At 40.3% G+C, this 13,599-nt stretch overlaps 1 protein-coding gene across 1 annotated transcript; it reads right to left on the reverse strand.

Moving 5' to 3' along the window:
• Nucleotides 1-1,092: 1,092 nt before the first annotated feature.
• On the reverse strand, nt 1,093-13,392 carry ncf1 (neutrophil cytosolic factor 1). Its single transcript, XM_083986457.1, has 11 exons — nt 13,306-13,392; nt 13,094-13,174; nt 12,480-12,555; nt 9,567-9,732; nt 9,352-9,410; nt 8,457-8,579; nt 7,295-7,402; nt 6,658-6,775; nt 4,650-4,763; nt 2,068-2,243; nt 1,093-1,379 (listed from the first exon to the last, which is right to left on the reverse strand). Exons 1-11 carry the CDS (start codon nt 13,375-13,377, stop codon nt 1,216-1,218), a joined length of 1,257 nt encoding a protein of 418 aa, XP_083842583.1. The 5' UTR covers nt 13,378-13,392; the 3' UTR covers nt 1,093-1,215.
• Nucleotides 13,393-13,599: the final 207 nt, after the last annotated feature.

The raw sequence follows: 13,599 nt of genomic DNA on the forward strand, positions 1-13,599 counted from the left end.
TTCCCTCGTGGTTAACTTGAATACAATGACACTGTTGTTGACCTTTGTTGACGTAAGGTTCATTCTTTATCTATTATTCATCTCAAGTGTTGCACATACAAAAAAAAACAGCAGCATCACATTATACTCTTTGTTTAAGTTAAAACAGGTAAATAAATCCACATTCACAAGAAAACGGATGTAAAAAAAATAACTGGGAGTTTTCTTTATGCAAAATTAGAAAATGTTATTCCTCGTTTGACCAGCGGTGGCGCCAAAGGAAAGGTTTTAAAATACAGTGAGAAGAGGTCGAGGCCTCAATGTCATGTGAAAAAAAAGAAGCTTTTTAGACTTTAAACCAGGGGTGTCAAACATGTGGCCCGTGGGCCAAAACCGGCCCGCCAGAGGGTCCAATCCGGCCCGCAGGATGAATTTACCAGATTTAAAAATTACATAGAAGACAGAAGAGGCATTATGTTGTTGAAATTGCATGTATTTTTCTCAAGAAATTTCAGGTTGGTCATAATATGTTTTGTAATAGGATAGTTCTTTAATGTAAACATCTTAATAATGCGCTTCTTTGCACTAAAACAAAGAGAAAAGTTAGAGTTCTTTATTATTTATAGGATATTATGCTATTATTTTACCAGTCCGGCCCACTTGAAATCACATTGCACTTAATTTGGCCCCTGAACTAAAATGAGTTTGACACCTCTGCTTTAAACGACCCAAAAAAGGTAAACTATTATCAGTAGATGATGCACAGGGCTTTTGTAATGGAATTGAATGATAAAAAGTAAAATACAGAGTCACATTAAAGCAGAAGTAAGCGATCGGATCGAACTGGTACGACTTCACAGGTCGGAAAAACACGAGTTACGGGCTGCCTTGAACGCACCATAACAGTCCTCGTCCCTACGTCACCACATTCAGGCGCATCCCTTGGCTGCACACACAGAGAGGACTGCCCCTTTATGCCGTTCTCTCTCTCCTCATTTGATAAAAACTGTAGGATACGATAAAAGTTTTCTCCTCGGCTCAGAGCAGAGCAGAGTGACTGACAGACCCGTGTTTCGGTCCAAACACTCTATGTAAGTGATTGCTGTCGGAAGATACAACTATTTAAGACTTATATTAACACAAAAATATCGCTTACTTCTGCTTTAAATAAAGGAAATGTTTTTTCTAAACCTAAACGAAGCTGCTTGTGTTTCCTGTTCTTCAGTTTTTCCCGCTCTAGCCCTCTGAGCCGGAGCGTGACTTGTGGACGCTGACCCTCTTGCGGGTGTTGTCGGTGCAGCGCTCCAGGATGAGCTCTGCGCTCGGCCGGGGAGGGACGACCGGAGCCTCCCTCTTGGCCTCGCCCTCGGAGCTGGAGCCGGACACCTTGGGGATGTTGTCTGAGGGTAAGAAGGCAAAAAGATTGGAGGGACGTGTTAGAAATATAATAATAAATGTCACATTTAATGGGATAGTTCGACATTTTGGCAAATTGGCCTATTGCCATAATCCCTTTAGTCATAGCAGTAGGTTCGTTACCTTTAATTGTCGGTGCTTCTTGGTTTCCCTCATCAAACTCATCAAATACACAATCCAACAACTCCACAACGCTCTGGTGGACAAGTTGTGAGCTGCACATTCACCACGCTATGAGATAATAACACAACGTTACCACACAGAGTTGTTTTAGAGGGAAATACATGCAAAACCGCTGATGTGCGTTGCCTTCAAGGACAGTTTTTCATCAACAGTCTCTGTATTTCCCTCTAAAACAACTCTGTGTGGTAACGTAGTGTTATTATCTCATAGCGTGGTGAATGTGCAGCTCACAACTTGTCCACCAGAGCGTTGTGGAGTTGTTGGATTGTGTATTTGATGAGTTTGATGAGGGAAACCAAAGAAATCCCATAATGAGCCTCTGTAGCGTAGCTCTGAGCAGCTCACGGCTCTGCTCCGCCGTTCTAAAAATAGCTTGCACCGACAATTAAAGGTAACGAACCTACTGCTATGACTATAGGGATTATGGCAATGGGGCCAATTTGCCAAAATGTTGAACTATCCCTTTAACGTGTTGCAGCAGGTTGTTACCCTGGTTCTTCCTCTCCCTCAGCGGAGACTTGGGGGTTTTCCCAGAGTTCCTTTGTGACGGAGCGAGGCGGCCGCCCTTCTGCTCCAGGTACCGACGGCTGTTCTTGCGGTAATTGTCCTGACTGAGCCGCCGGCGAGACCGGTTGTGGATGCTCTTGGCGTTCCTGATGGTGGACCTGAGAGGAGCGAGGAGCAGCAGCAGCAGTGGTGAGTCACACGGATTTGTTGCAGAAATGAATCATCATAGCTGCTACAAACCAGCTCTGGACCAAATGTTCTCCACAGAAACAAGTCAAACTGTTTCGTTTCTGGCAGATGTTTTTGCATGCGCCTTTTTTTTTTTTTTTTACCCGTTTACACCTGGCAGTTTTCTCTTCTTCTATTTATTCTCTTTTTTCTTTTTTAATTTCATTACCAATCCACCTTAGAAACTGCACAAGCATAAATTCATTTAAGAAACAAATAATTCACTTTCTATTGGCCCAATTGAGCACATACTTTTTACATCACCTTTGATTTTCTCTCTCTCTTTTTCTAATTGTTTTATGTTGTTCTTCACATGACTGTAAACCAAATTCATATTGAATGCTTATCTTAACAAATGTATGTTGAATGTTTATTTTGAATTTTCACACAATATTGATTTTCTCTCTTTTTTTTTCTCTTTTTAATTGTTTTATGTAGTTTTTTTTATTCTGTAAATTAAATTTATGTTGAATGTTTGTCTTTAGGAGGACCACTTGACAAGCCCTGAGGGTTTTTTTTGGTTTCTCCGGCACATTTGCTTTATCTACTGTATACTTTGTATGTTTTTTTGTTGTTGTTGTTGTTCCACTTTTTAATGTGCTGTTTTATATATCTTTTATGTGCTAATAAAATACAATACAATACAATACAATAAAATACAATACAATTCACCTGTACAAATATGTGATGGGATCTCAATGTGGACACTGGAGCAATGTTAATATTAATGCCAGGTGTAAACGCTTCTGTCCTGGTTTTATGTCACCTTGAGGGAACCTCTTTACATTTAGTAGCTACAACTTTTCCCGTGGACGAAGAGGATGAACTCTCAATTAAATTTTGATAGTTGAAAAGTCAAAGGTCAAAGGTCACTCACAACTTCAGACAGTAATTATGACCAATTTCACACAAAGCGTTTATGTTTTGTGTGATTGGAGAAATTAGACGTCAACTGAGGTAGGTGGGTAGGTGGTGTGGTCCAGACCCAGAAGGTGGATCAGACTACGCACAGATGTAGTTCACATTATTATTATTAGCATGATTTCAAGTATCACATTTTAATCAAGAAGTATGTATATACATATATTTACATGTATGGTTTAAAGGTTAGGGCATCTATAAGCTTGTAGCTTCAGCCCTGACCTTTCGATCAGCCATGCAGCCCTGCTTTTAGAGGGATGTGTTACTGGTTTTTTTTGTGGTTCTATTTATTTTTTTATGTGCTGCTGATCGAAATGAACTCAAACTCAAACTCAAGTATTTCTGACGTTCATAACAAACCAAACCGTTTGTAAATCGGTCAAAAACTGAGTAAGTTCTGGTTATTTTAGTAAAAGATGCTCCAGAGGCTAAATGCTCTGAGGGAGCGAGTCGGCTGAGCCAAGATGGCGGCTGTGTGGCGACACCGTCTCATTAAGCAGCAGCATCAAGTGAGGCATTTAGTCTTCTTATACAGATCTATGGTGCAGATTCTCTCTGAATGCATCTGTATCATCAGATCACCGGTAGAAACCGGGTCTGAACGTCGTGGTCTAAGACCCGTTGCCGCGCCGCTGCGTGGAGTCAAACTAAACCTTCAGGAGGAAACAGGTGAATTCAGCAACAAAGAGAAATGAAATCACAAGTTGTGGTGAAAGACGGAGGCAGAGAGTGTGACAACAACACACTTCCTCTGAATTTCATAATAAAACACCAGAGTGGCAACACACAGGGCCTACGTGCAAACCTGCACCTGCACATGTGGGGGCGTGGCCTAACACACAGCTGCTCTACAGTACTTTATTTTTTTTTGTTCTTTTCACTTTATTCTACTTGCTATCCAGTTCTGGCTCATATGTGTTTTATATTAGGTATTTGGTTATTATCTGTGTACTGTAAAATTATGTTTAAGGGTTTTGTTGTTTTATTATCATCATTTTAATTGATAGATACATTTCTTTCTTCTTTTAATAGATAAATATTCTATTCCTTCGGCACCTTTAAATTGATGCTGATGGTGGAGTCCACACATACGAAATGGTGCAATTTAGACCCAGAGACTGTGGCAATACTGAGGCAAGATGCAATATATAGAAAGTGCAATAATTATTTATTACTTTGTATGAACTATGAACTTAGTCGTACTGTCTGTAAGTGATCTCTGTTGGTTGTGTGTGTGAGTATGTGAAATGGTGTATGGTTTTAAAATCTGTTTTGCAGGATGTACAGCATTGCACAATTTTCCCTCCGGGGACATTAAAGTTTATTTTGATTTGATAATAAAATATTATTTTTAAAGTTTAATATTGTGTGTGTGTGTGTCAGAATCACATGAATTGGTAGATTTCCCCTCTCACCTGCGCGGCGGTGGTTTCTGTCCCTGCAGGTTTGTTCTGCTCGCCATGTTCTTCTCCTTCTTCCCGGCGTTTTGCAGATACATGGACGGGAAGTGGCCGGTGTCTTCTCCTTTCCTGCACAAAGCAGCATTAACAGAAAGTCCACGTTAATGAGCGGAGAAGAGAGGAGCAGAATATGTACAAAAAAGCAGAAAAGATAAAAAAGATTCTGGACAGGAAACCACTGCAACAAAACGTTTGAGTTTTGACAACCTAATGATGAAACTCTGCAGCTCCTTTTGTACAACTTTGCTCTGAATTTACAGTCAGACCCCTAAGATCTGTTTCCAGGGGCGACTGCGTTATTCCCATGCGACGCTCCCCAATCGGCTCAATCGGCCTTTTCATGGACAACCATCAAAGAAAGCAAAAACAAACCCTTTAGAATTTCTTTCATAACTTAAAACAAAGGCTGGCAATGGAGAACCGAAGTTGCCTGCACTGTTAAAAGCAGGACACCTGTACCTGAAACTGGTTATTTATCTACTTTAGTACCTTTAAATGCATTGAGTTAAATGTAAGGAAATATTTTTAGGATCTTTGTAATAGGATTTAAAATGTTTTACCGTGTTTTGTAGCTCTAAATGACTTAGTTTTTCTTCTTTCATTGACCATACAGGGTAGCGACACCTTGTATCAAATGCATTGACTTGATAATGTGGTAACACTTACAGTAAGGGTCCCTTAATTAACGTTAGTTAGTACATTATTAAGTATTAATATATAAACTAATGTGTTAATTAATGCTGAGTAATGTATACATAATGATAACTAATTACATTATTCAACTTGTATTATTACTTAATAATTGATTAACTAACTTTGAGTAGTAAACATTAATTAACTGCTTACTAATAGGCTACATTAATTCATGTGTTTCCTAATCCTCTGTAATACATAATAATGATTGTTAATATATCTGTAAACAGTTAATTAATGCTTAATAATGTGCTAACTAACGTTAATTAAGGGACCCTTATTGTAAAGTGTTACCGATAATTTTTTATGTGTAAATTGTGTGTCTGTATTGTCTCTGTGCTGTCCACTGTTACTATATCTATCATGTTTTAGATTGTAGTGTCTGTCTGTTGTGTAATCTATTACATGTTGGGACTGCAGATGGAAATTAGCAGCTGTAGGTGAACCTGGTGCAAGTTACCACCTCCTCATTTTCTTACGAATGATTTATGTCATTGCACACGGTCCCTTAATAAATAAACCTTAATAAACTAATCTAATAGTCCAGCGGTGGATTTACTGTACAGACGTCACGTCAACATTCAACACTTTGCTCCATAGTCAAATATCTTACACAAAAGAGTTGAATGGATCTGGTTCCAAACTTAATTCTGTTGTATTCGTTCATGTTGTGTAAAGATAAAGGTCAGATTGGTTCAATGAGTTTGTTTTAATTTCATCATGTGCTGTTGCAAATGTGAGTTCATTCTTCGTTAACCGACTTCCTAAACACACTGCAAAAACTCTAAATCTTTCCAAGAATATTTGTCTTATTTCTCGTCAAAATGTCTCATTTCTAGTCAAAACTAATCTCTTTCCACTTAAAATTAGACTCATCACCTAAAAATTTACTTGTCTTTAGATCATTTTCATTTGTTTCAAACTAATTTTCACTTGAAATAAGTAGAAAAATCTGCCAGTGAAAGCATGTTTTTTGTGCTTGTAATAAGAAAGAAAAACTTGATCCACTATCAGATTTTTCTACTTATTCCAAGTGAAAATCTGCTTGAAAGAAGTAAAAAGTGTCTAAAAACAAACTACTTTTAATATGATGAGTCTTATTTTAAGTGGAATTAGATTTGTTTTGACTAGAAATGAGACATTTTGACTAAAAATAAGACAAATATTCTTGGTAAGATTTTGAGTTTTTGCAGTGTATTGTTATCAATGAGCATGTGTGTAGCCTCCTACTGTGTGTGTGTTCGTGTGTGTGTGTGTGTGTGTGTCATACCTGACGACCCACCAGCCGTCCAGCAGCTTGTGAATGACCTCGATGGTTTCACCAATCTCCAGTGAGATCTCGTCCTGCTGCTCGGCCTCGTAGGCGTCGATGGTGACGTACAGCTCTCCTGCAGGACAAAACACACAACACACAACACACAACACAAACTGTGAAGACGCACACAAATTAAACCTGACATCAACTCAGTGAAACACATTTTTAAGCTTCATGGGTGTTAGAAAGAGCAGCGCAGCCTCTGAGCATAGCCTATGTACAGAAAACACATTTACATCAATAAAAAATGTTGCACAATGAAATGTGTATGTTTGTATGTATGTATGTATAATTAGTGTGTATAAGTAAATTATAAGTAAACGTAAATTAAATTAAAACGTAAAGTAAATTATAAATAAATTATATTCATGATTTCGTAACATATATATGTTTAGACAAGGATCTTAGTTAGTCATATACAAGGAGAGGGAGTGGGAGTTTATAAGTTTTACTTCTTCTCACTCCTTTTCGAATATGTATTCTATTCTATATCTCATGTTTAAATGTTTTGTCTTATTCTCTTTTTTTAATTACTTTATTTTCATATTCGAAATAAACACTTCAATCAATCAATCAATCAATCAATCAAGACCTTCGTAGTCCGGTTCAGCGTCCTCGTCCTCCTCCGGTTTGTCCAGTGGCTCCAGGTAGGAGGCCGGTACCCAACCTCGTCTGGAGTCGCACTGGCAGAACCACCAACCTGCAGGGGAGGAAGTTGTGACATCACAAAGTGACAGGAAGTCCTGACGGCTGGTTTTAAAAAGGCTCAGTTTCTGAATCCAGGCTGTGTGCATTTCTCTGTGGACTGAGGCTTTGATACTTTCACAGTATTAATATAGAACCTAGAGCTGCTTTATAATCACACTACACATGGACATCTACCTTTATACTGTATGGAGCTTTAACACAAACATCTACCTTTATACTGTATGGAGCTTTAACACAAACATCTACCTTTATACTGTATGGAGCTTTAAAGGGATAGTTCACCCAAAATTGAAATTTCCCACATTATCTCCTCCCCCTCATGTGGACTAAGGGCTGGGAGAAGTTTCAGAGTCCTCCGTGGCTTCTCTGAGTTACAGGGGGTCTCGGCGTAGCAGTGCATGTCCATATGACGGTTGCAAATGGATACCAACTGTCTTCGTAACAAAAAGACACACCAGAAAACATCCAAATACCTCCATGCTGCTCGTATGTAATGTCCGTCTTGTATTGAAGCCCCGAAATGCGAAATTGTCCCGAAAAAAATGAAATAAGTCTATATTTCAAACTTGATTTGTAGCGGAAGCTTCTCGAAGCTCCTCTTTCTGGTTTGTCAAATTTGGAAGACAAATTTCTTGAAATATAGACTTATTTCATTTTTTTCCGGAACAATTTCGCATTTCGGGGCTTCAGTACAAGACGGACATTACATACGAGCATGGAGGTATTTGGATGTTTTTTGGTGTGTCATTTTGTTACGAAGACAGTTGGTATCCATTTGCAACCGTCATATGGACATGCACTGCTACGCCGAGACCCCCTGTAACTCAGAGAAGCCACGGAGGACTCTGAAACTTCTCCCAGCCCTTAGTCGACATGAGGGGGAGGAGATAATGAGTGCAATTTGAATTTTGGGTGAACTATCCCTTTAATACAAATAACATAACACATCTACCTTTATACTGTATGGATCTTTTTTAAACCGAGGTTGTTTTGGCTCCTGATCTTTAAATGTTTCTTAAATCTTTTTTTCTTCTTTTTTTTCTCACCGTTTGGATTCTTCTCCACGATCTCCACCAGGTCGTCCGTGTGCAGCTGAATCTCGTGTTTGGTCGTCTTGGTGAAGTCAGCGATCACTCTGTAGGTGTCCAGTATGATGGGGCCTGAGATCTCTGACGGGGGAAACATGGTACATCATCATCGTCATGTTATTTATAGATTAACCTACAGGATATTTAAATTTAAAGGGATAGTTCAACATTTTGGCAAATACTGTAGGCCCATTGCCATAATCCCTATAGTCATAGCAGTAGGTTTGTTACCTTTAATTGTCGTTGCAAGCTATTTTTAGAACGGTGGAGCAGAACCGTGAGCTGCTCAGAGCTACATGTACACTACGGAGGCTCATGGGATTTCTTGGTTTCCCTCATCAAACTCATCAAATACACAATCCAACAACTCCACAACGCTCTGGTGGACAAGTTGTGACCTGCACATTCACCACGCTATGAGATAATAACACAACGTTACCACACAGAGTTGTTTTAGAGGGAAATTCATGCAAAACCGCTGATTCACGTTGCCTTCAGGGACAGTTTTTCATCAACAGTCTCTGTATTTCCCTCTAAAACAACTCTGTGTGGTAACGTTGTGTTATTATCTCATAGCGTGGTGAATGTGCAGCTCACAACTTGTCCACCAGAGCGTTGTGGAGTTGTTGGATTGTGTATTTGATGAGTTTGATGATGAGGGAAACCAAGAAATCCCATAATGAGCCTCCGTAGCGTAGCTCTGAGCAGCTCACGGCTCTGCTCCGCCGTTCTAAAAAATAACTTGCACCGACAATTAAAGGTAACGAACCTACTGCTATGACTATAGGGGTTATGGCAATGGGACTACAGTATTTGCCAAAATGTTAAACTATCCCTTTAAAACGTATCTTACCAGCCACTGTTCCCTGAGCCGCCTCCTTGGTCCCCGCTGACGTCTTGGCTTTTCTCAGTCTAAAGGAAAAATTAAACATTTTTTCATAATCCTGACTTGTAGATTCTGTGTGTGTGTGTGTGTGTGTGTGTGTGTGTGTGTGTGTGTGTGTGTGTGTGTGTGTGTGTGTGTGTGTGTGTGTGTGTGTGTGTGTGTGTGTGTGTGTGATAACTGACGTGCTGGTGGCGCCCGGGTTCTCGTCCTCGGGTCGCACCCTGAAGAAGGCGGTGAGCAGCGAGCAGCGGGAGATGTGCGGCGGCAGGTTGACCAGCGAGTGGCAGTAGTCGGCCAAGGTGCTCTGTCTGGTCTCTGTCGACTTCTGGCTGTCCACCCACCGCGGTGCTGACACACACACACACACACACACACACGCACACACACACACACACACACACACACACACACACACACACACACACACACACACACACACACACACACACACAGAAGATTACATCCAGATCTACTTGAATCGTTTCATAGAGACATCTTCAAGGTCTTGGTCTTGTCACTATAGCGGTGCGGTTGCATATCTGAACGTATTCTTGATGTTGACATCACCACATTGTGCTTTGGTCATTTACCTTTTCCGGATTCAAATACTCCTACACATGTAAAGCAGCTCAAACATGCTTTGCTTTAAAAACATCATATTGACATTTACATATGTGGATGTGAATCATTATGACTGTATAGTAACTTCAGTAACACTTTATAATACAGTAAGTACACACTATTAAGCATTGGTTAAGCATTAAATACTGAATTCTTGATTTATAACACATGGATACTCATTAGTATGTAGTTTATAAACACAGTTAAAATGTTTTACTCATCATTGATCAGCACTAACTGGATTTATAAACTACATACTAATGAGCATTCATGCATTATTAATCAAGAATTCAGTATTTATTAATGCTTAACTAATGCTTAAAGGGTTAGTGTGTAGGAATTCCCCCCATCTAGCGGTGCGGTTGCATATCAGAACGTATTCTTGATGTTGCATTCACGTGAAATGGGGCAGACGTCAGACAGACAACAGACGCTGCATGTAACAGGATAAACAAGCCTCTATGGGTTTTAGTTTTGAATGCAGTGATTATTTTATAGTTTTGCACTGCTTTATCCGTCTAATTTGTTTTGTGTACAATTTTAAACTTTACAGTGAAAACAAACCTGTTTTTTCTTCTTTTTTTTAACGAATCGGCTATAAAATTTTAAGTCAATCCAAAGTTAAGGCTTATTTGCATTCATCAAACCAGATTTCTGTCATTTAAACAACTCAGACTTTAAGTTTAAAGGTATAATACGTAGGAATTCCCCCCATCTAGCGGTGCGGTTGCATATCTGAACGTATTCTTGATGTTGCATTCAGGTGAAATGGGGCAGACGTCAGACAGACAACAGACGCTGCATGTAACAGGATAAACAAGCGTCTATATGTTGTCATGGTGATGTGGTATTGTTTTACCGTCTTTCTCTGGTGGAGTAAAATGACATCCGGTTGGTTTGCCGACGGCCGTCTGCCTGACTGCACCTGAATGCAACACCAGTGCCTCCGTCCTTCCTCACACTACACAGTGGTGACAGTTTTAACAGGCCGAGCCCACAGCTCCGCTCAGTTTCCGTGGTTACCTACGGTCACGATGCAACATGGCCGCCTCGGTTCGGTGCGTCGCCCACTTATGTATTTGTAACGACTTGTAACAACTCATTCTAAGGTACCAGAAAGCTTTCATTTGGATGCAGCTGTGATTCCACTGAAATACTGAATATTTCGACTGAAATACGTTTGAAAGCAATATTTGATTTTTGCTAATAAAAAGCCAAATAAGTTACATACTGCGGCTTTAAAAAAGCATTTGAATCACTTGGATAAAACACCAGAGCTGCAAAAACTCACAACCAGAAGTGGTGAACCTGGTTGTGAGATGAAGGCAGTTTGCTTGACTAGCCTACATTGTCCAATTTGGGCACTTCCATCAAATGCAGCCTCCAAAACTCAAAAAACGACACGGACAGAGAGTCAGTGACATAATGACCTCAGTTGTTTCTTTGCTTTGAGTTTTCTTGCGTTCAGTATTAAAGCAGAAGTAAGTGATATTTTTGTGTTAATATAAGTCTTAAATAGTTATATCTTCCGACAGCAATCACTTACATAGAGTGTTTGGTCTGAAACACGGGTCTCTCAGTCACTCTGCTCTGCTCTGAGTCGAGGAGAAAACTTTCCTTGTATCCTACAAGTTTTATCCAATGAGGAGAGAGAACGGCATGAAGGGCTGTGTGTGCAGCCAATGGATGCGCGTGAATGTGGTGTCGTAGGGACGAGGTCCAATAGATCCATGACGAGGGCGGGGGCTGGTAACTCCATCGGCTGACAAGTGCGTTCAAGGCAACCCGTAACTCGTGTTTTTCCGACCTGTGAAGTCGTACCAGTTTGATCTGGTACGACTTCACGGGTCGGAAGTTACGAGTGGCCGTTATAGTGACTTTCACAGGTAAAACAGGTCGGAGAAACACGAGTGGGTTGCCTGGAACGCTACAAAGTCGTAAGTCGTGACTTGAAGCTGTAATTTACAGTTTCAAAAGCCTGCCTGGAACGCAGCATTAGCCAAAACGACCAGATAGCTTACTTCTGCTTTAAACTGTCAGACATGCTGAACCCTGAGGGTTAAACTCTGCTGTTGCCCCAACCTCTGAGGCTTTTCCATGTTGCCACACATGTTTTGTAATGAAGGTTTCATAAGCTCAATGTGCAAAGTTTGAGTTCTGTTTTTTGTTTTTTATGAAAAACCCATGGTGACCAGGAACAGAAATCGACTGTCAGCACCTGTTGGGCTCAGGGAGGAAGTGGCTCCATATGAAACTCAGTAAACCAATTTCACAGCAGAGCACACAGTGAATTTGTTTGCTGTGTTTGACGCCTCGTCTCATTAAACAGAGAAAAGAGAAGCAGGCCTACAGACAGGTGTTTCCTGACAGAACGACACAGCAGCTAGGGGAACTTTAACTTTAACACTAACGTCACCAGCAGGAAACTAAGCACCAACAGAGGCAGCTCTAATTTAAACGTTTTGTCTTCTTACCTGGTAACGAAGGGATGATCCTGTCCCTCTTCTCTATTTGACCCGACTCGATGGGAAACATCTCCTTCAGAGATTTCTGTCCCACCAAAACAAAAACAGAACTATATTCACTGCAAAAACTCAAAATCTTACCAAGAATATTTGTCTTATTTCTAGTCAAAATGTCATTTCTAGTCAAAACAAATCTCATTATACTTAAAATAAGACTCATCACATTAAAAGTAGCTTGTTTTTTTTGACAGTTTTTACTTCTTTCAAGCATATTTTCATTTGAAATAAGTAGAAAATTCTGATAGTGGAACAAGTTTTTCTTCCTTATTACAAGCACAAAAAACTTTTTCTACTTATTTCAAGTGAATATTAGTTTGAAACAAGTGAAAATTATCTAAAAACAAGTTCATTTTAGGTGATGAGTCTTATTTTAAGTGGAAAGAGATTAGTTTTGACAAAAAATTAGACATTTTGACAAGAAATAAGACAAATATTCTTGGAAAGATTTTGAGTTTTTGCAGTGTATATAAAAAAAAAGCTGAATTTTACTGTACTGTAGTCCCAGGCGAGGACTATAGGAAGAGGCGAGCAGAGCTTTTATTTTGGAAAGCAGAGGAACTCACATGGAGGGTGTGGATCTCTGGGTACGTCCTGTAGATGAGCTTCTCTGTGAGGTCGCTCCACTTCACCATCATCAGGTAGACCTGCAGAGACACGACAGGAGGTTAAACACCGGATCAACTGGACCGGATCGACCGGACGGGATCGACCGGACCGGATCAACCGGACCGGATCAACTGGACCGGATCAACTGGACCGGACCGGTTATCCTTACATAGTGCTGACTGGGGACGTCTCGTCTCTCGAAGCCCAGCAGCTCCACATGTCTGACGTAGATCTGCTCCATGCTGAGACGCCGAGGACAGACTGACAAACTGAGTCCTAGTGAGGAGGCAGAGGCTTTTATAGCTACCCTGTGTGTGTGTGTGTGTGTGTGTGTGTGTGTGTGTGTGTGTGTGTGTGTGTGTGTGTGTGTGTGTGTGTGTGTGTGTGTGTGTGTGTGTGTGTGTGTGTGCGAGCTCTCCTTTACCACAAGAATTAGTTCCTCTTTATCACAGAGAAGAAGAAA

Source organism: Trachurus trachurus (assembly GCF_905171665.1).
Source record: "Trachurus trachurus genome assembly, chromosome: 14".
In the NCBI taxonomy this organism is placed as follows: domain Eukaryota; kingdom Metazoa; phylum Chordata; class Actinopteri; order Carangiformes; family Carangidae; genus Trachurus; species Trachurus trachurus.

Coding starts and splice junctions, on each gene's coding strand:
- ncf1 (XM_083986457.1), bottom strand. CDS start 13,377: ATGGAGCAGATCTACGTCAGACATGTGGAGCTGCTGGGCTTCGAGAGA. Junction 13,175..13,305: donor ACGTCCCCAGTCAGCACTAT/GTAAGGATAACC, acceptor GTGTCTCTGCAG/GTCTACCTGATGATGGTGAA. Junction 12,556..13,093: donor CAGAGATCCACACCCTCCAT/GTGAGTTCCTCT, acceptor TTGGTGGGACAG/AAATCTCTGAAGGAGATGTT.